Source organism: Arachis ipaensis, chromosome B4, assembly GCF_059453495.1.
Source record: "Arachis ipaensis isolate K30076 ecotype BB chromosome B4, ASM5945349v1, whole genome shotgun sequence".
Lineage (NCBI taxonomy): Eukaryota > Viridiplantae > Streptophyta > Magnoliopsida > Fabales > Fabaceae > Arachis > Arachis ipaensis.
In genome coordinates, this window is record NC_142439.1 from 3,792,369 (window position 1) to 3,814,184 (window position 21,816).

The 21,816-nt window shown below is 37.4% G+C and overlaps 1 protein-coding gene and 1 pseudogene across 1 annotated transcript in view; one reads left to right on the forward strand and one right to left on the reverse strand.

The window, feature by feature from the left end:
- LOC107638447 (alpha-N-acetylglucosaminidase) overlaps positions 1 to 19,540 on the forward strand; it is a 28,592-nt gene extending 9,052 nt beyond the window's left edge. Inside the window, exons 7-19 of the mRNA XM_088485847.1 lie at positions 12,463 to 12,544; positions 13,418 to 13,524; positions 13,649 to 13,679; positions 14,325 to 14,442; positions 14,568 to 14,615; positions 15,293 to 15,401; positions 15,956 to 16,059; positions 16,523 to 16,621; positions 17,213 to 17,323; positions 17,645 to 17,874; positions 17,963 to 18,200; positions 18,292 to 18,370; positions 19,064 to 19,540. Coding sequence (XP_088341973.1) covers positions 12,463 to 12,544; positions 13,418 to 13,524; positions 13,649 to 13,679; positions 14,325 to 14,442; positions 14,568 to 14,615; positions 15,293 to 15,401; positions 15,956 to 16,059; positions 16,523 to 16,621; positions 17,213 to 17,323; positions 17,645 to 17,874; positions 17,963 to 18,200; positions 18,292 to 18,370; positions 19,064 to 19,317 — 1,610 coding nt within the window. The 3' untranslated portion in view covers positions 19,318 to 19,540. The remainder of the gene's footprint in view (positions 1 to 12,462; positions 12,545 to 13,417; positions 13,525 to 13,648; positions 13,680 to 14,324; positions 14,443 to 14,567; positions 14,616 to 15,292; positions 15,402 to 15,955; positions 16,060 to 16,522; positions 16,622 to 17,212; positions 17,324 to 17,644; positions 17,875 to 17,962; positions 18,201 to 18,291; positions 18,371 to 19,063) is intronic.
- On the reverse strand, positions 8,499 to 12,006 carry LOC148566506 (uncharacterized; annotated as a pseudogene).
- Positions 19,541 to 21,816: the final 2,276 nt, after the last annotated feature.

Here is a 21,816-nt window from a genome sequence, read left to right on the forward strand (position 1 = left end):
CTGGTCAACTAGTATTTATAGGCAGTAGCTACTGAGACTACTACCCTCATGCTTGTTAGCTTAGATCAAAAGGAACAAACAAACAGCCAAATAATACCAGCAAGTAGAATGATAGAGAGGCGCCTACTACTAACAGATTTGGGCTGTGTTACAAAAGGAGAGGTAAGTAAAGGTCAAGTAGGGGTTGTTTTAGCTGGCTGATAGATTGTTAGACCCTATTACTCACTACCTATAAATAGCTAGGTTATAGTTAGTTTAGGGAGGATATTATTTTGTTATGAATTCTGCTAGAAGTTGGAGAGAATCTCTCACTCTCTGAGTTGGTAGTTCCCACTGTGTAGAACCTTCTAGGGAGAGCTAATTGGCCATCCATGTGTATCAATAAAGCTTGATCATTCTGCTATTGCTGGTCCTATCAACTGGTATCTGAGCTTGAGGATCCCGTCACTGAATGGTGCAACCGAGATCGAGGAAAATGGAGACACGATTTGACACAATCGAGTCGCGCATGGAGATGTTTCGATCGATGCAGGAGACGCTGCAGTGCTTCGATTCCCGAATGGATTCGTTCGAAAATCGCGCGCTTAATCGGAACGAGCGTGGTTCACCGGGATTGCACCTGGCCACAGGCTTGTCGGTCGGAAGCCGCGGCGCGCCGGAGCAATGGCGAAAGCTGGAACTTTCGATCTTCCGCGGAGATGACGCGGTGGTTTGGATTGAACGCATGGAGCAATTCTTCTTGCTGCGTGCAGTGCCAGAGGAGGAATCACGGTCGCCACCTTCGCAATGGAAGGAAGGGCGTTCACGTGGTTCAGGTGGTGGGAGGCGACGACGCCGGTGCTGCAGTGGCGGTTCCTCAGTGCGGCGTTGCTACGGCATTTTCAACTGGAACGGCTGCAGAGCCCATATCAAGCGCTGCTGAAGCTGAAACAAACGAACTCGGTACGGGACTATGTTGACCAGTTCGTGCTTCATGCGCGTCCCCTCCGCGGAATTGCGCCAGAATTGCTGATGGACCTCTTCCTGAATGTGCTGCAACCGGAAGTAGGGGAAGAATGCAAACTGTTCCCATACCAGTCAGTGGACGAGCTAATGGAACTGGCACAGAAGGTAGAAAACCGCAACGCTGCCTTGCGCGGGGTATCGGGACGCAGTAAATCACTGGCTCCCAACTTCGTCGCTACCAATTCAACCGCCACCAAAGCGGTGCACCCCGCTATAGCGTCCAACTCTCCAGAAAGCAACGACGCGGAGTCGACGACAGATCCCTTGCGACGGCGTGGATTGAGGCATCTCAGCAACGAGGAGTATAGAGCGAAGCGTGCTAGGGGGAATGCTTCCTCTGTAATGAACCGTACGCCGCATATCACATTTGCAAGAATAAGGAGTTCAAGCTTTTAATCATGGAGCCAGACTTTGAAACGGATTGGTTACAGCATGAGGCAGTTCCGGAAACAGAAGAGCAAGGACAATTGGAACTCAAATCCATAAACTTGAGTGGAAATCACAAGTCAATCAAAGCCTGGGCAGAGATAAATGGCCGTCGTGTACGTGTTCTCATTGATTGTGGAGCTTCGGACAACTTCGTGACACCGGAGATCGTCACCGAGTTGGGCCTAAGGATGGACAACACCCCTAAGTTCCAGGTCAGGGTAGCGGACAGCAGCAATAAAGGGGGACAAGGAAGGTGTTTGGGTGTCACTCTCCAATTCAAGGAAGTGGCGATCAAAGAAGACTTCTTTATCTTCCCAACTGACGAAGAGGAGTTTGTCCTGGGGCTGGCGTGGCTAGATAAGTTGGGAGACGTCATCGGAAACTTCAAAAAAATCATGCCTTCGATTTCGGAATGGGGACAACATGGTTACTTTGCAAGGGGACCAGGAGCTGTGCTATGGAGGCATGCACCTTCAGTCTGCAGTTTTGTCCATTCAAAAAGGGGGAGAGGGATTTATGGTCCAGCTGTAGCCCATGTCTCTACAAATGGCTACTCTATCGCAGGTGCCGCTAGTGATCAAATCGGTGTTAACTTCTCATGCTAAGGTGTTTCAGACACTACCAAGGCTGCCACTGCATCGTCGCCATGATCATGCCATTCCATTGAGTGAAGGAGCTTCAGTCCCGAATATAAGACCGTATCGTTACCCGCACCATCAGAAATAAGTGATTGAACAAATGGTGCGAGAAATGCTGGCCTCAGGGATAATTCGGCCAAGCTCCATCCCCTACGCTATCCCGATATTGTTGGTGAAGAAAAAGGACGGCAGCTAGAGATTTTGTGTCGATTATAGGGCGTTAAACGGTATTACGGTGCCGGATAAATTTTCTATCCCTGTCATTGATGAGCTACTCGATGAATTGGCGGGAGCTGCAATTTTCTCTAAGTTGGATTTAAAATCGGGGTACCACCAAATTCGGATGAGGGATCAAGACATCCACAAGACTGCCTTCCGCACTCATGAGGGCCATTATGAGTTTCTAGTCATGCCCTTTGGCTTGACCAACACCCCTAGCTCCTTCCAAGCCTTGATGAATGACATTCTTAAGCCTCTATTGTGGAAATTCGTCTTGGTGTTTTTTTTATGATATCCTCATCTATAGTTAGGATATGGCGAGCCATGCCCTTCACCTCTAACAAGTTTTCCAAATTTTAATGGAGAACCAGCTGGTGTTGAATGAGAAGAAATGCGCATTCGCAGTGAGCTCGGTGGAATACTTGGGTCATGTTGTCTCGGCACAAGGAGTCTCGGCGGATCCTAACAAAACCACAGCGATGCTAGAGCGGCCGGTGCCTATGGATCAGCGGGCTTTACAGGGATTCTTGGGCCTTACCGGCTATTATAGGTGTTTTGTGCAAGGCTATGAGGTGATTGCCAAGCCGTTGACGGAGTTGACAAAGCGAAATGCGTTTGAATGGAATGACAAGGCCCAGGAGGCTTTCGAGAGATTGAAGAGGTTGATGGCAGATCTACCGACTCTAGCAATCCCGGATTTCAATCAAGACTTTGTGTTGGAAACTGATGCATCGAGTAAGAGGTTGGATGCGGTGCTGTCCCAGCAAGGTAGACCAATAGCATTCCTAAGCCAAGCACTGTCTCTAAGGGCCCGACAAAAATCTGCATATGAGAGAGAGTTGATGGCCATTGTCTTCGCTGTCCAAAAGTGGCGGCATTACTTGTTGAGTTGCCATTTTATTGTTCTCACAGATCAACAAAGTCTGAAGTTCCTCACGGACCAATGACTCATGGACCCAGCTTACTTGAAGTGGACCACTAAATTGTTAGGCTTGGATTTTGAGATCCGATACCAGCCAGGCCTTGAGAATAAGGCAGCAAATGCGTTGTCACGGTAAATGATGGCAAGGGCAATCTCGGTGGTGCACATGAACCTCCGGGAAACGGTGGAAGAGGAGGTGGCTCACGACCAAGAGCTACAAAAGATCATGGTCGCCCTGCAGCAAGGGCTGGATGACTATCTGGGGTATTCCCTACACAAGGGTCGGCTGTTTTATCAAGGGAGAGCAGTGTTGTCCGCAAATTCTTTTCAGATCCCACTTTTGCTGGCTGAATCCCATGATAGTGGGGCGGGTGAACATTCAGGCTTCTTTTGAACCTATAAGAGGCTGGCAGCAGCGGTTCATTGGCGCGGCATGAGGCAACGAGTCAGGGATTATGTTGCGGGTTGCCACACTTGCCAGCAAAACAAGCATGCATCGATGAAACCGGCGGGGCTGTTGCAGCCCCTACCAGTCCCGGAGAGAGTTTAGGAGCATGTTACGATAGATTTTGTGGCAGCATTGCCAAAATCCAAAGGCATATACACTATCCTGGTGGTGGTCGATCGGTTAACCAAATATGCTCACTTCATTCCCCTAGCTCATCCATTTTCAGCCAAGGAGGTGGCACTAGCCTTTATTAAGGTGGTTAAACTATACGGGTTTCCCAAGTCAATCATATCAGATAGGGATAGGGTGTTCATGGGTAAGTTTTGGTCTGAACTATTCCAAGCCGTAGGGACAAAATTGAAGTACAGCACGACATTTCATCCGCAAACCGATGGCCAAACCGAAATGGTGAATTGCTGTTTGGAGACTTATTTGCGGTGCTTTGTGGGGGGCTACCCGAAGAAATGGTTGGAGTGGCTACCATGGGCGGAGTTTTGGTTTAACACCTACAATGCCTTAGCCCAAACTACTCCATTTCAAGCACTTTATGGTGTGCCAGCACCTGTTTTTTTCCGTGGAGAGACATTTCCATCGCATGTTGAAGAGGTAGCAGCATTGATCGCAGCCAGGGATGCGGTGTTGGCAGAGCTGAAGACGCACTTGGTGTAGGCGCAGCAGCGGATGAAACAAGCAGCAGATAGGCATCAAAGGGATGTCGAGTTCAAGCCGGGTGAGTGGGTTTATTTGAAAATGCAACCTTATCAGATGCGGACACTAGCGCGGAGGGTCAATGAGAAGCTAAGCCCTCGTTACTATGGACTATTTGAGGTGGTTGAGAGGATAAGGGCAGTGGCATACAGGTTAGCCATGCCAAAAGGGTGCAAGCTCCACTCGGTCTTCCACGTTAGCAAGTTGAAAAAGGTCATTCCGCCGCAGCAGCAGGTACAGACGCTTCCACCAGGGCTGGCTGAGGATGGCGAGCTGGTGATGCTTCTCATGGTAATCAGTGGCTAAGAGAAGGGGGGTTGAATCTTAGCTATCCTTTTTGCAGAATATTATTTTTTCCCTTGTAAAGAAATTTCAGGAGATATTTGTACTTTTGTCTCATAAGAAGTTGAGAGACATTTTCATTTTGTCTCGTAATAGATTGAGAGACATTTTGCATTTTGTCTCCTGAGTGCCAGAAGCATAAACGAAGCCGAGAAGAGAGAATCACACCAAGATGTATCCTGGTTCAACTGCTAAGTGCAATGCAGCCTACATCCAGTCTCCATCACAACAGTGACAGAATTTCACTATCTTTCAATAGAATTACATTCACCAATTCTCCCTAGGATCTGTCCAATCCTATCTGGGACAAGTCTAGATTCTAAGCCAACCTGAACTTGACTAGGAATCACCCTAGCTTTCAATAGCAAAGTGCTCACCCAACTTGTAAGGGAACAAGTCCAGATTTTAACCCAACCTGAACTTGACTAGGACTCAAACCTAGCTTTCAACCGTAAAGTGCTAACCCAACTTGTAAGGGAATCCCCTCAGGATCATAACAACAAAACAGAAATATATACAAAGAATTTCTGAGATAACCATGATTTTTTTTAACTCTCTGCCTTTTTTCACTCATTGGCTTTTTCTTACAAAACCTCATATTTTGCCTTTTACTAATGAAACATAGACAGACTAAACTGAGAAAAAGAAGTATTCAATGAAAGTCGTGAAGGAGAAGAATAAATAGCTCAAAGAGCTATGGGAACCCAAACGTGTGCTCTCACTCCTTACCTTCAACCTTTAGCCGTTCACCCTTAATATAGAAGAGTGAAGCTTTTAAGGTCGAATCACGTTCAACCCTAGCACTGTCTTCTTCTCCAACATTAGAGCCGCGACTTCACCAGAGGAGAGAGAGAGAGATCGCCCAAATTTGTTGCATGCATCTCTCTCATCCTTTTTCATCGAACTTCTTCAATCTGGATCCTTGAACTTGACTTTTGCCCCAAGATTTGATTCTAAGCGTTGATGTGGTTCTGACCCAGGCTGGCTTCAAGCTTTCCATTTTTGCTTCTTCCCCTCTAGAGATTCATAGGCTATCTTCTTCTTGGTGGAACAAAAATGGAAATAAACTTTTTACCAAGGTAGATCTGCTTCTTGACCGAGGCTGATCATTTCCTTTTCTTGGCAACAAAATCTTGAAGCCTTTCTTCAAATCTTTCCTTCTGTAGAAATATCTTTTTGAGCCTTTCTTCATAGCCTTTTCTTTGAGGCTTCATTTTTTTCTATCTTCTTTTCTCATGATAGACGTGACCGAAGGAGAGAGGAGAGAGAAGAGAGAAGAAAGAAACTTTTGATGGAAGCATTAAATGAAATTAAACTAAAATGAATTCTCACTTCCATTACCCAAGACATAAAGTAACGTGTGAAGCTTTCAATGTAAATTAAACTCAATTGAATTTGGAGTTGCAGTTACCAATGGGTGTAGTAACCGAAGCATGCTTTTAATGAAATTAAACTCAATTGAATTTTTTACTTCTAGTTCCCAAGTCATGGAGTAACCGAAGCATGTCTTGAAATCCTTGGGCCATTTCCTTCTTTTCTTTTGTTTTGAATTATCATTCTTGACTCTTGGGTTGTTTCCTTTGATTGGGCTTGGTTCCATTTGTTTAGCCCATTTTGATTTCTCTTTGTTTCTTCAGCCACTAATGTTGGATCAATTTGATATGTGGCTTGTTTAATGTGGGCTTAGGATTTCTTTTCTTTAATTTCAAGGTTTCAGCCATCATTAATTTGCACAAGGCTAAATTAATTCAATGATCAGCTTGGGCTTGTTTGGCTTTTGGCCCATTATAGAAACTGAGTTGTTTTCCTACACACTCACCAAATTCATCAAACAAAACAATTAGTTAATAATGTTTAATTATCATATTAGTTTTTCAAACTCAACAGATTCCATCTTAGATCCTGGCATCGCGAACTGCAGAGGACAGGACTTTGGAGTATTTGGTGCGCTGGGTGGGCCTCTTTCCTTGTGAGGACAGCTGGGAGTGGGCGGCGACATTGCGGGCCACCTTTCTGGAGTTCCACCTTGAGGACAAGGTGGTTGTCGGAGGGGGGAGTATTGATAGAGAAGCGCCTACTAATAACAGGTTTAGGCTGTGTTACTAAAAGAGAGGTAAGTAGAGGTCAAGTAGGGGTTGTTTTAGCTGGCTGATAGATTGTTAGGCCCTATTACTCACTGCCTATAAATAGCTAGGTTATAGTTAGTTTAGGGAGGATATTATTCTGTTATGAATTCTGCTAGAAGTTGGAGAGAATCTCTCTCTCTCTAAGTTGGTAGTTCCAACTGTGTAGAACCTTCTAGGGTGAGCTAATTGGCCATCCCTGTGTATCAATAAAGCCTGATCATTCTGCCATTGCCGGTCCTATCATAGAACTACTTACCTCTCTTGTAAACTAAACCAAACCAGTTTGGGGTCACCCTATCAGTCACCTTTTCCTCTTGTGTTCTAACTATATATATGCTATGAGTTGACCATTAACTCGGTTATTAATAATAGAATCTTCTTCTTCACTTATTATCTCAACCTCTCTCCCTTCTTCACTTATAAATGTTCTCCCTTCTTCACCTATAAATGTTGGGAGCCAAAATTATCTGTGCTGCAAGCAAAACCATTTCTGGTGTCTATTTCCGCACATTCTTCCATTTATGATGTATTAGGAAGTGACTTTTCTCATTTCTGAGGTTGACTAGCATCTTAGAAGCTCGTTCTGAGGTTATGACTTTATAGTATAGTCCTTTTGAGATAGCATTTTTAACTAGTTAACTTTTATAATTTAGAGAAAGATTCTCTAGTAATTTAAAAACACTTGTGCAAACTATTAGATAAAGTTGAAGTGTTTGAATATAATGTTCTGTCAAATGTTCAGGGAATTATTCTCTTTATAGAGGAATTACAGAAATAAAAATAACTAGAAAATGGGAAAGAAGGAAAAAATACTAGCCTAAAATAAAAGAAAGATTTCTAATCATAAAATTCCTAAAATTAAGCTAAATCAAAAAAGGAAAAGATTTATAACTAATTCTATTTACATAAAAGATTCATGAAAAGAATTAGGAATTTGATTTTGATTTGATCTAGTCAACACTCCCCCCTCAAGCTAGCTTGAAGATATCCTTCATTGACAGCTTGCTTATTATGCTATCAAAGGTCTTCTTGGGTAATTCTTTAGTTAGAACAATTATTCCGTGGTTGGAACATATGAGATACAAATCTGTCCTCTCTCAATCTTTTTCCTGATAACATGCTTGTCAACTTCAACATGTTTAGTTCTATCATGCAGCACTGGATTATGAGAAATAGAAATTGCAGATTTTTTGTCACAATACAACCTCATTGGTGGAGAAATGGGAACTTTTAGTTCTTGTAGGATTTTCTCTAGCCATAGTGCTTCACATATTCCATGAGTCACTGCTCTAAACTCAGCTTCTGCATACTTCGTGCCACAACACTCTGTTTTTTACTCCTCCAATTAACTAGGATTCTGCCAACAAAAGTTTACCCAGATGTTGACCTTCTATTCATGACATTCCCAACCCAATCCGCATCTGTATGGGCTTCTACTTGAAGATTTCCATACTTTTTGTAGAGTAACCCTTTCCCAGGCGACCCCTTCAAGTACTTTAAGATTCTAAAGACAGCATTCATGTGTTCTCGACCAGGTGAATGCATAAATTGGCTTACCATGCTCACAGCAAAGGCTATATCCTAGTGTGTATGGGATAAATAGATTAGCCTCCCTACCAACCGCTGATATCTCCCTTTGTCCATTACAGCTGGCTTCAATTTTAAGTAGGCTCTATAGGTGTTTCAGCAGCTTTACAACCAAGTAATCTCGTCTCTTTTAAAAGATCTAGGATGTACTTTCGTTGGTTCATAAAAATGTCTTCCTTAGACCTTGCAAATTCAATTCTAAGAAAGTATTTTAATGAGTTAAGTTCTTTGATTTCAAATGCTTTGGCAAGCTTCTCCTTCAAGTCTTTTAGCTCCAAAAATTCATCACCTTTTAGAATAATGTCATCCACATATACAATTAAGATGGCAGTTTCATTAGTTGCTGAATGTTTATAGAAAGTGTATGGTCAGCTTGGCTTTGAGTATAACCAAGTCCCTTCACCACCATTCCAAGTCGTTCAAACCAAGCACTTGGGGATTGTTTCAATCCATAAAGAGATTTCTTTAGTTTGCACACTTTATTCCTCCCTAGTTCAGCCTCAAATCCTGGTGAAAGTTTCATGAACACCTCTTCCTCTAGCTCCCCATTCAAAAAAGCATTCTTTACATTCAATTGATGTAAAGGCCAATTGTAATTCACAGCAAGAAATAAGAGAATCCGCACAGAGTTGGGTTTAGCAATTGGAGCAAAAGTCTCTCGATAGTCTATTCCATAGGTTTGTGTAAATCCCCTAGCTACTAACCTAGCCTTATACCTCCTATGCTTCCATCAGCATTGCATTTGATGGTGAAAACCCACCTGCAACCAACCAATTTTGTATTCTGTTGCAGATCTACAATCTCCCAAGTTTCATTCTTCTTGAGTGCATGCCACTCTTCCATCACAGCTAATTTTCAGTTGGGATCATCTAGTGCTTCTTCTATGTTTCTAGACTCAAACAGATTTGTAATTTTAAAAGTAAAAGCTCGATGTTTTTGAGAGAGATTTTGGTAAGAGACATAATTGGAAATAGGATGGTTGGTGCTGGTTTTGAGTACTTTTTTGGTGCAGGTTCTGGTTTCTTTTCTAAGGGTTATTAGCAAGTTATTATTAGAAGTGACAATTTCAAATTTACTTGGAAGTTCCTGAAGTACTACAGTACTACAGTTGGGCCGTCTTCCGGATTTTCAGATTGGGTTGGTACAGAGATGATGGGCTGGTCTCTAGTTGTCTTGGGATATTTCCGAACATAATATCGAAACTCCTTTTCTGATTGTGGTATTTCTTTTCCTGTTTGGGTTCCAACTAATTCTGGCACAATTTCAGAATTGGTTTCCACATCTTGTTTTCCAATTGTTTTAGAATTTACTTGATCAGTGAAAGTTGTATCCTTAATATGTAAGATAGGAGTGGGTAAAGGTTCATACAAAAAATTTTCTTCACTTAGACTTTTTCCCCGAAGAGAATTTTTCTGAAAAAAGGTTTCATGTTCCAAAAAAGTAATATCCATGCTTACGTGAAATTTCTTGATATGTGAATTGAAACATTTATAACCCTTTTGACTTGGGGAATAGCTAATAAAAATGCATTTTTCTACCCTTGGATCTTGTTTACTTCGATACGAAGGTGTATGCAAAAATACAGTGCAACCAAATACTTTTAAAGGTAAGTCATAATGCAACCTACATGCTGAAAAATTCTTTTTGAAAGTATCCAACGGTATGCAGTAATTTAACACACGTGTGGGCATTTGATTTATGAGATAGGCTGTTGTTAGGACAACATCTTCCCATAAATACTTTAGAAAATTACTCTTAAACATAATGGCATGTGCTACTTCAAGAAGATGTTTATTCTTCCTTTCAGCAATGCCATTTTGTTGGGGTGTATTGGGGCATGTAGATTGATGTTGAATACCTTTCTTTTGAAGAAATTCACCAAGATTTTTATTAAAGTATTCATTGTCATTATCACTTCTTAATATTGAATTTTTTGTGTCAAATTGTGTTTCTACCATTGTTGAAAAATACTGAAAAATTTTAGAAATCTCAAATTTTTCATGCATGAGATAGATCCAACATAGTCGTGTGTGGTCATCGATAAAAGTTACAAACCATTTTTTTTTAATTGAGTTGTTATTTTCAATGGACCCCATACATCACTATGAATCAAGTGGAAAGGTTTAGATGCATGATAAGGTTGAGAGTAATAAGGAACTCTATGACTCTTTGAACGAATACAACTTTCACATTTAAGAGAGGAAGAATCAATATTCTTAAACAAACTTGGAAACAAATGTTTGAGATATGGAAAACTAGGGTGTCCTAGTCTATTGTGCCAGAGCATTATTTGGCCCTTTATAGGCATAGAACTTATACCACTAAATCCTTGAGCTACTTTATCCTCCGAAATATCCTCAAAATGATAAACTTCATCCCTCATCTTGGTGCTGCCAATCATCTTTCCCGAGGTCCGGTCCTGAAAAATATCATGTGTCAAAAAATGTCACAGCACAATTGGAATCCTTGCAGATTTTACAAATAGAGAGAAGATTACAAGAAAGTTTTGGTATATGTAGGACATTTCTTAGGTCAATATTTTTAGACAATTTAATTGTACCTTTTCCAATAAAGGAGTACTAGACACAGAATTGGAATTTAACAGCCTTATGAGCTGCTCAACCTGTTCTTTACTCAAGGATGATTTTTCAGCCTCATGAGCAGTTGGGATAGAACGTATTTTGGGACCAAGTTTGCTGCTTTTAAGATGTGCTGGTTTTCCATAAATCTTCCGGTAGGTTTCTCGGGTGTGACGAGGTTTATTGCAGTGGTCACACCAAAGATTAGAGGGGTGCTTCTGATTTGATGAACTTTTAAGTGCAGCAGGTGCCACTAAGAGTGCATTAGACTTCAAAGAAATCTGTTCAGTCTTGCCTTTTCCCATTATCATTGCTCTACGAGTTTCCTCTCTTCTAACTTCAGCAAATACTTCTCCAATTGAGGGTAGGATTGCTCTTCCAATAATTCTGCCACGAACTTCATCTAACTCCACGTTGAGGCCTGCAAGAAATTGGAATATCCTCCCTTCTTCCACTGTTTGTTGGTGGTGTTTGGCATCAGCGGCTGAATTCCACTTGTAATTATTGAAGTGGTCAAGATCCTGCCACACCCGCTTCAATGTGTGGAAATAGTTGGTGACATTGTCGCTCCTTTGTCGAATTTCTCTAGCTTTTAGAGTAAATTCATAAATCTAGGATTGATTTCCAATATCAGAATACATCTCCTTGACACTATCCCACAATTCTTTGGCAGTGGTATAGTACATGTAGTTACTACTAATATCCTCCTCCATTGAGTTCACCAGCCATGTCATCACCATGGAATTTTCGGTATGTTGTGGGTCAGTGACGTTAGGCTGGCTTCACTCACCGGTGAGATATCCAATCTTCCCTCTTCCACGGATTACATCTGAACTGATTGAGACCACCTAAGGTAGTTTGACCCATTGAGTCAAAATGTGGTGATCTGAACTGAATGGGAGTCACCACTAACTAGTACCTGTTGTTCAGATTTTAAATTTGATGGAGTAGGAATGGTATTCTCCTTCTGTTCAGGATTAATGACCGCGGAACTGTCAGCCATAGCTAGAAATCAGAGGCACAGTGCAGAGATCTTGCTCTGATACCAAGTTGAAGTGTTTGAATATAATGTTCTGTCAAATGTATAGGGAATCATCCTCTTTATAGAGGAATTTCGGAAATATAAATAATTAAAAAATGGGAAAGAAGGGAAAAATACTAGTCTAAAATAAAGGAAAGATTTCTAATCATAAAATCCCTAAAATTAAGCTAAACCAAAAAGGAAAAGATTTATAACTAATTCTATTTACATAAAAGATTCATGAAAGGAATTAGGAGTCGGATTTTGATTTGATCTAGTCAACAGATAAAAACTTAATGAAAATTTTAAATTGTATTTGTCTTTGTTAATCATCAAAACTTAATCTGAGATATATGAAGTTGACACCTTTGGCGGTCAATGTTCTACCTCCATTTTCTGGAAATTAAAACATTTATATACTGAATAATTGCTTTGCAGTCCTACCAGCTTTTTCTGGAAATGTCCCTGCGGCGCTGAAACGTATATTTCCATTAGCAAAAATAACACGCTTGGGAAATTGGTAAGTACAGCTGTATGCATGTTAACTTGAACTTCCATAGAATTAGTCTGCTTATTCAACAATTGCACTGGTTTAGGAAGTTTACTAACATCATTCTAAAAATTCAGCTATTTGATATTTTTTGAGAATATTCGAAGTTTGTATTGTGTTACACCAATTTGTGATACTTATATATGTATATGGATCAGCTGACACTAATACATATCTCACATACCAGTATATTAACACAAACTCATTAAACAACGGAAGCATATCTATGATGGTGATTGGATGCCTAGTTTTTTGAGGAACAAATTTACAAAATCACAAGCACAGAGGTTTCTTACATAGAGAAAACTGGAAACCAGAGAGTCAAGCTGGCTCGGAGAAATAACTTATATGTTTAGCACCCCGTCACTCTTTACTGTCCCTAGAAATATAAAATTTAATCTTGCACCTTCAAAAATAGATAACCTTCCGAAATTGGTAATGCTTGGATTTATGGCTTTAATATCTAGTACCAGTACCATGAATGTCACTAAACCAAACAAATGTTCTTAATTTTTGTACCCGTTGATTTTTCCTTTCAAAATATTGATAACCCCCATGCATGAGTAGTAAATCCATTTGATCATGCATGTCCATGAGTTACTAAATTTCATCAATCCGTATATAAAACTGAACAAAAGAGAGAAATGTGCTATAGGAAACTGGGTGTTTATGCTTTTATATATTTTATCATAACAAAAATGTGATACCATGGATTTAGTGTGATAGCCCAATGAAAGGATATCAAAGGCAGATATTATATGTTTTTATATGTTTTCTGTTTCACTCATGTCCATTGAAACCCCCCATACTTACTTTATGTACCTTTCTTTCATCCTGCTATAGGTTTTCTGTTAAGAACGATGTCAAATGGTGTTGCACTTATCTTCTTGATGCTACTGATCCCTTGTTCATCGATATTGGGAAAGCATTCATTGAGAAACAATTGCAAGGTGATTTGAACTTTTGTTGCCCAGTTTGCAGTGCAAAATAAAAGGATTCATGCAGCTATTCTATAATTTTATCTAATGGATACCAATTTAATTGTTTTACATATTTGATTATGTCTCTCTCCAGAGTATGGAAGAACCAGCCACATATATAATTGGTAAGTATATCTTTACACATCAATTTCAAAAGAGTAGAATGATGTTATCTTTGCTGAATATTTGTGTAAATTTCTGTATGTACATGGAGATCTAGTAGAACTGCACTAGCTGTAACTTGAAATATTGAACGTTGAGTTGTTGACCCTTCCTGGCATGAAATGATATTATGTCTTACTTTCTTACTAAGAAGTGCATGCCAATAAGTTTCATGCTTAAATCTCACCTTTGTAGTTCCTCGGATATGTTTTCACACTTCTCAGAACTTTATTCTAGATTCTTATATTCATCGCATTTGTTATTATCATCAATATGCATAATGATTAAATATTAAATCCATGAGTATCCAATGAATATGAGTTCATTCGGAGAAACACATCTCATTTGATTGTCCCAGTATAGTGGAGCTAGAATTGTGTAATTATACTAAGTTGTGATTTTAGAGGACTCTCTCTGATGGCAGTAATTGTGAAATTCCTTGTGTTGAACTATTTTTGCTCCATTTGATGCCAAGACAAAGGCCTGAATTAAAGTTATAATAATATACATGATTAGTGCGCAAAATCTGGAGAATTTTGCCCTTTATCACTGCTTTTGCTGATACGTGCTTCAATTTAATAACATAGATTATGTTGAACCAATCACAGTGATACTTTTGATGAGAACACCCCACCTAGTGATGATCCAGAGTACATTTCATCATTAGGAGCAGCAATCTTTAAGGGAATGCAAAGTGGTGATGATGATGCTGTTTGGCTGATGCAGGTATGGGAATTAGTTTGCTTTTTTCTTTAGTGTCAAATAGCAGCTTTTGTGTATAACTAACTAAAATTTCATGCCTGTAGATTTATGCAGCAATGAAACCTAATGGTTCAATATTCTGTATGCAGGGATGGCTATTTTCATATGATCCATTCTGGAAACCACCACAAATGAAGGTCATATAATAATAATTTTTTTTTTTCATAGAAAGTCTTACTTTTTCCTTTGTTTTCAATAATTGCAATGGTCTAGAAGTTACAAGTAAAGTTTGTCTAAGATCTGTATGTGTAAACCACTTTGTTGCCTTAACTGTTTTCATGTTAGATTGCTTTTGTCTTAGTTTTGATATATTGTAGATATCTCCATCAATGTTTATGGTTGTTGGTATGTATTGAAATTTGATGGCTTTGTTAGGATCCCATTTGCGAGTTTGCTAGTAGTTAGTTAGCGGAGTTGGGTCACTCTAAATAAAGGCATTATTTAGGAGTCTTTGCTCATTTGTTAGAGTTTTATGAGAGTTGATGGGTTCTCTAATACCCTCTCTATCATTGTAATTCAGTTTGAGACAATGGATTAGTTACTCTTAGTATTTCTTTTCTTTGTTCCTTTTTTTTTTTCCTGTTCTTTTCTTTCATTTGCTGCTTAAGATAGTGATTATGTAAGTAATGGTCCTAATGGCTGCTATAGTGCTATATACATGTGAACAGTTGATACATTAATCAGCATGGATGCTTTCTAGAATATAAGTTAATGCTAGTTGTTTATTGTTATTAATGTATCACCATTCATTTATATGTGACTCTTGAACTTTTTTTTTCTTTTTTAATTTTCCCCTTATTTGAGCTTATTTCAGGCCCTTTTGCATTCTGTTCCCATTGGAAAGTTGGTCATACTTGACTTGTACGCTGAAGTAAAACCTATATGGATTACATCAGGACAGTTTTATGGAGTTCCCTACATTTGGAAAGTCAATTTCCCTTTTATCTTGATCAATGAAAATAATAATATCATCCCATCTATTTTTTAATTTTGTTGGCTATATCCATATTCTTCTTGCCTCTGCTATACATGTGCCAGTGATATCTTGACTCTGCTGGATGTAAAATATATTTTTTTTCAGTGTCCTATAATTTGATTTATCTTCACTTTCATTAAAATTTGGTTGGCATTATGTTCAAGCCAATATTCAGCTTCATAAGGAGGTGGTTCATTGATTGATTTATAGTTGTTTTGCAAAACACTGACAATGTTGTCCAAGTAACTATTAGCCACTGGTGGACTTGCATTCAAATTATTTGATGCCCGTAAAATAATCCAAATTATTTGTTTCATACATGTCTATATCTATACATTGTAGGTATTAGGGCTTTTATACTTTTTAGTTAATACTATTATTCACCTTATCTATTTGATATATAAATAGACCTATTGGTTACCCAAGATTCTACAGTCTGTATCCTTTTGATTTGCATTATTTTGTTCTTTGATTGATTGGGTGTAATATTTTTGCTTCACAGGTGTATGCTGCACAACTTCGCAGCAAACATCGAGATGTATGGGATATTGGATGCAATAGCATCTGGGCCAATTAAAGCACGTATAAGCATTAACTCAACAATGGCAAGTTATCCATTTCTGTTGGAGAATCAATTTCATATTTTTTCTCAGCTATCTTACTTGGGTTTTTTGGCTCTATTATATTAGTTGTGCTCTCAAATGACTAAATAAGTTTAATTTATTACAAGCTTCTTTTGTTATATATATATAAACATGAGAAAGGATCATCTTGTATCTCGAAAAAAAAAAAAAAAAAAAAAAGAAGAAAATTTTCAATTGATTATTTAGAACAGATACTCAAAAGCACACTCATACATCAATAAATGTATATTGTTGAAGGTGACAATCCATTTCTAAAGTAGTCTGTCCAACTTGAGCAATATCTTTTCCATCTTGTCCACTCGATTCCCATTTAGCATGTGAAACATGTAGAAATGATATTACTGTGTACAAAAGTAATTATGTTTCTGGCTATTATAGGCATATAGATCATACTTACCATGGTGGTCTATTTGATTTTCCAAAGGTTGGAGTTGGAATGTCAATGGAAGGTATAGAACAGAATCCAATTGTCTATGATCTGATGTCAGAAATGGCATTTCAACACAATAAAATTGACGTTAAGGTATGAATAAGAAAATTCCCGGTAGCAAGTCTTTTTGTATTCTACATGTCATTAGGAGAGATTTTCTTCAATATGAATGTAACCTCTACTTGATAAGTTTGTACTTTGGATGTAAGTCTGACATATTTTCTCTTTATTTTAAAAACAATCAGAATATGTATGAGCCCCATTTTGTTGACAATTTTGATAAGAATCTCTCTTGTTTTTAGCTTCCTTTTTACCTGTATAATATATTTCCGTTGGCACTATCATTTTCACACGGTGCCTATTTGAATTTATCAATAACTATGGTGTGCAGGAAAGTGAATCTGTATAATATTAAGATTTATTATTTATTAGTTCTCTGGTAAGCCTGTAGTATGGCGTTATATGAATCCATTTTTATATAGTTATATGCTTCAAGCTTTGCATACTGGTTCATTCCTATACAAGTGTGTTTCACTTCTGTTATAATGAAAAGTTGTTAGCCTCCGAGCCTTTACTAAATCCATTCTCTAGTTAGGTTGTGTTTTCTTCGTATCTATCTCAATATCATGGTAAATGTTTTCAGATTGAAGTTTTTCATATCAGTTATGGTTGTTCCTTTCTCAGGTGTGGGTTGATCTGTATTCAACCAGACGTTATGGGCAGTCAGTTCCTTTAATCCAGAAGGGATGGAACATATTATACCATACCATTTACAATTGCACGGATGGTGCCTATGTGAGTGCTTGCTCAATGCTTATAAGTTATAACATATCTCAGATTAGTAATTCCTGTTAGTCTTGCAATAGAAGAGTTTCGGTGAAATTATGTGTTCAACTTATTATATCACATTGTACACATCCTTTTATCATATGTTGAATATTGTTTTCTTCATATGTACAATGCTAGAGAAAAAGGTATATGTCTCCTTCATGTAATTCTGACTGATAATTACTTGTATAACTGCACATCTTATTGCTCAAGTCCATTTTCAACCAACCAAGAACTACATTGTATTCGTCTATTATTTGACAAGATATTATTTGTTTATGGTAACAGGACAAAAATAGAGATGTCATTGTATCAATCCCGGATGTCGACCCATCCTTGATTTCAGGACAGCAAAATGGGTTTCTGAAGTATGGCAAACCATACACAAAAACATTTATCAGGGAAATAACTGATTCATTTGAACAACCTCATTTGTGGTATCCAACTTCTGAAGTAATTCATGCATTGGAGCTTTTTCTTTGCAGTGGAGATGAACTTTCAAGAAGTAACACTTACAGGTGAGAACGTATTAAGAGTTTCCCTTACTCTTGCTTAGCTATTATATGTTTCCAAATCCAAATTCATGGTATCTCTTGTGTATCCCAGGTATGACATTGTTGATCTGACTAGACAAGTCTTGGCAAAATATGCAAATCAGTTGTTCTTTGAGGTCATAGAGGCATACCAATCACGTGATCTCAATCAAGTGACTCTCCTCAGTCAGAAATTTCTGAACCTGGTCAATGATTTGGACACGCTCTTGGCTACCCATGATGGATTTCTTCTAGGACCTTGGTTAGAAAGTGCAAAGCAACTAGCTCAAAATCAAGAACAGCAGAAGCAGGTTTGATTTTCATTGATTGGCAAAAAATTCAAATCCATGCATTCTGTCATTCTGTTCTATACTTAAATTGTTGTAATCTAAACATCTACAGTATGAGTGGAATGCGAGAACACAAATCACCATGTGGTACGACAACACAGAATTGGAAGCCAGTCTACTTCGTGATTACGGTAATGATAGATAGTTCCTTGCCATTTTTATAAGTGTTAGTTGCATTTCACCCCCTGAATTTTATGTCATGTGCATATTAGTTCCTAAACTGCAAAAATGTGCAAGTTGATCCCCTGAAATTTCCCAAATGCGTAGATTGATCGTATTAGCAAATTTTCCATCAATTAACAAGTTTAGAATGTCAAAGTTGCATCGTTAAGAAAGTTTTCGGGGCGATGGGTACATAACCCAAAGCTTTGGGACGTATATTATACTTATTTTGGGTAAAATGCACATTTAGGAAAGTTTAGGGTGTTGTTGATCTGCACATTCTTAAAGTTTAGGGACAAAAGTACAAGATAGTAAATAAAAAGGTGGAAACTCAGGTGCAGTCGACTTCACGTGAAGTTGATACTTGAGAGCCATTAAATGATTTGACTGATTTGACTAAATTTTCATTTAACGGCTCTCAGATATCAACTTCACGTGAAGTCGACTTCACCTGAGTTTTCACCAAATAAAAAGAGGTAAATGAAGTTTGAGGATGCGTTTTGTGGCCGTTGGCCCTTTTGCGAAACGTGTCATAGCTGGCAAGAAGTTTTCTCGTCCCTGTGAATTTCTTCTTTGAACTCTACAGAGAAGGAAAATAAAATCTTTTTGACATGCCAATTTATTCTGATATCAATTACTATGTTGAACAACTTTTTCAACAGGGAACAAGTACTGGAGTGGTCTTCTCCGTGATTACTATGGTCCCAGAGCTGCTATTTATTTCAAACAATTAAGAGAAAGCTTAGAGAATGGCGAGGATTTTAACCTGAAGGAATGGAGGAGGGAGTGGATAAAGCTTACCAATGATTGGCAAAACAGTACAAACATATTTCCATTGAAGAGTAGAGGAGATGCTCTGAATACTTCAAGATGGCTCTTCAATAAATACTTGAGAACTTCAACAATCCTTGCATAAAACTTACATTGAAAGGTACTGAAAACCAAGTAAACTTGAATGAACTGCATTTATATATACCATACAGGGGATTGGAAACTTTAATTTCCATTTCATGCAATGTATAAACTACCTTGGCATTTGCCATGTATAAAACTAAACTTATGTAGTACTAAGAACATTGAAGACAGATCTTGTTCCTTACTAAATGTGAATAATATCTCGTATATTGTGCTTGGGGAAATTTTAATATAATAGGAAAGTATAAAATAATTTAATGTAATATTGATTACCAAAAATATGAAAAGAAAATCAATTGATGTAACCAATCAACTTTAAAATCCCTCTCCAGCGCATATGTCAAATTGTCTCTGATTTTGATGTCCCATAATGTTTGAACTATTAAGTGATTTTAGTAATAAAACATATTTTTTATTTCTTTTAAAAATTTATTGAATAGTCAATTTTAATTTTTATTTATTAATTAATTTTTCATATATTATTTAATTTTAAAATCTTAGATTTAATTTTTAATTTATTATTTTATTATTTATTATTCATTTATTTTATTTTTACAACTCTATCATTAACAATCTGATATTTATCCGTATTTATCTTCAATCTCCTTTCTAACTTTTATTGAGTTTGGAATCTTAGTCTTATCTTTTCAATCTTAACATCAACAATTTTATAATCTATCATCAATCTCCGTTTCAATTATCTAATTTCTACCTGAGGAATGCTAGGGGCCAGCAACTTTTGTGATTTGTAGTCATCAAATAGTCATCAATGATGGTTTTAATGGTGTGAGATTGGTGTGAGATTTTATCCAATTGCTCACTTTTCTTTGCTGGTTACATGCTAGCCAAAATTTAACAAAGTTGCTGGCCTCTTAGACTTTTCCTTTCTATAATTGTAATCGTTTTATGAATCTCTTTCATCCTCTCGGATCATCGGTTTGGACTTTTCACCTTACAGTTGTCGCTTTTGGTGTTCTGTCAACTACGAACTTTGATGTTCTTTGAGATCGCACGAAATCGCACTGCATTGCAAAACAATCAATTTGTTGAAGGTGCGAAGAGGGAGTGTGAGAGCAAAGCAAAGGTGAAGAGAGAGAGAAAATGAGAGACTTCTTAATTCTTATTAGCTCAATGCACAAAATGATAATCTCATCTTCTACTGTTATAACAATTAGCTATATATAGTGGTCTATCTAACTAGCTGAGTTAGGATAAGAAGTTAACTAATTTCTATTTCACTTTCTACAACTAACTAATTAGTGCTAGACTATGCTAACTAACTTGTTAATACAACTAATAAACCAAATAACTACTTACTGAGTTTGTACATCAGCTAACAATTTTATTTTATTTAAAAAGCAGAAGTATAATACTTAAAGTTTTAAATAATTATAATGTACAAAATAATAATCTCAAAATGAAAAAGCAGATCAAATATAATATTAGAAAAGAAATATATAACAACAAATTTTAGAAATGGTCCTGAAGTATGTTACCTAACATGGGATTATTAGGCCTAAATTCATGCATGGTTTATTTTGGCTTGGCCTAGTATATTAAAAAAATCACTTAATTACCACTTTCATTGTTATTAGTCTCTCTTTAAGGAGTCAAAATGATTGCAAACTAAAGTAACAAACTACGCCAACCAGCCTTAGTTCACATGGCATTTCGCCCCCTCTCCATCTCAAAGGTCTCGAATTTAACTCCTACCAACTGCATCCGAGGAGAAAAAATTGGTAAGTATATGAAGAGTGTGTGGGTGTGTGTATTTGTACCTAGAATTGGGGGTTGTCCAATCCAACTGAAACACCGACTCGGTACACTTGAAAATGTTGGCCTATATGGTCTGAAAATTTCGTTGAAGAGCTCAAGCTTGGTTTATTAACATAGATATATTTAGGGTTGTCAAATTCAAAAATATAGTGGATTGGTCTATCTCGCTAAAGTAATGGATCTAAAATATTATTAGTTTGCCTCATTTTATGATAGATTTGCAGGTCGACAGACTAATCCACCAAATTCTTTTTTTTTTATAAATAAAAAGCAAAATTAATTGAAATCAACCTATTAAAAAAATTTAATTGAAAATCCAACCATAATTCAAATACAAATAAAAGGGAATCAGATTATAACACAATTTTTTTTTTTAAATTCTCAACATTAATAGAGTTGTTAATCATAATATTTATTCTCAAATTACTACAAAAATAGAAAAGAAAAGTTTCGATTTAATTTTCAATTAACAAATAATTTTGAAACAACATTTATAAAATAACATAACGCAACACAACATAAAAATAGAAATAGAATTTTGTGATTTAAAACAAAAAAAAAGAACTATCTTTGATTTAAGAAACAAGTTATGTCACATGGTCTAGAATATATATAAAAAATAAAATAAATAAAAAAATTACAAAAAATAAGTTGTGTATTTGAAAAGTCATATTTTATAATATATATATATATATATATATATATTTGAGTTTTTCATGATATC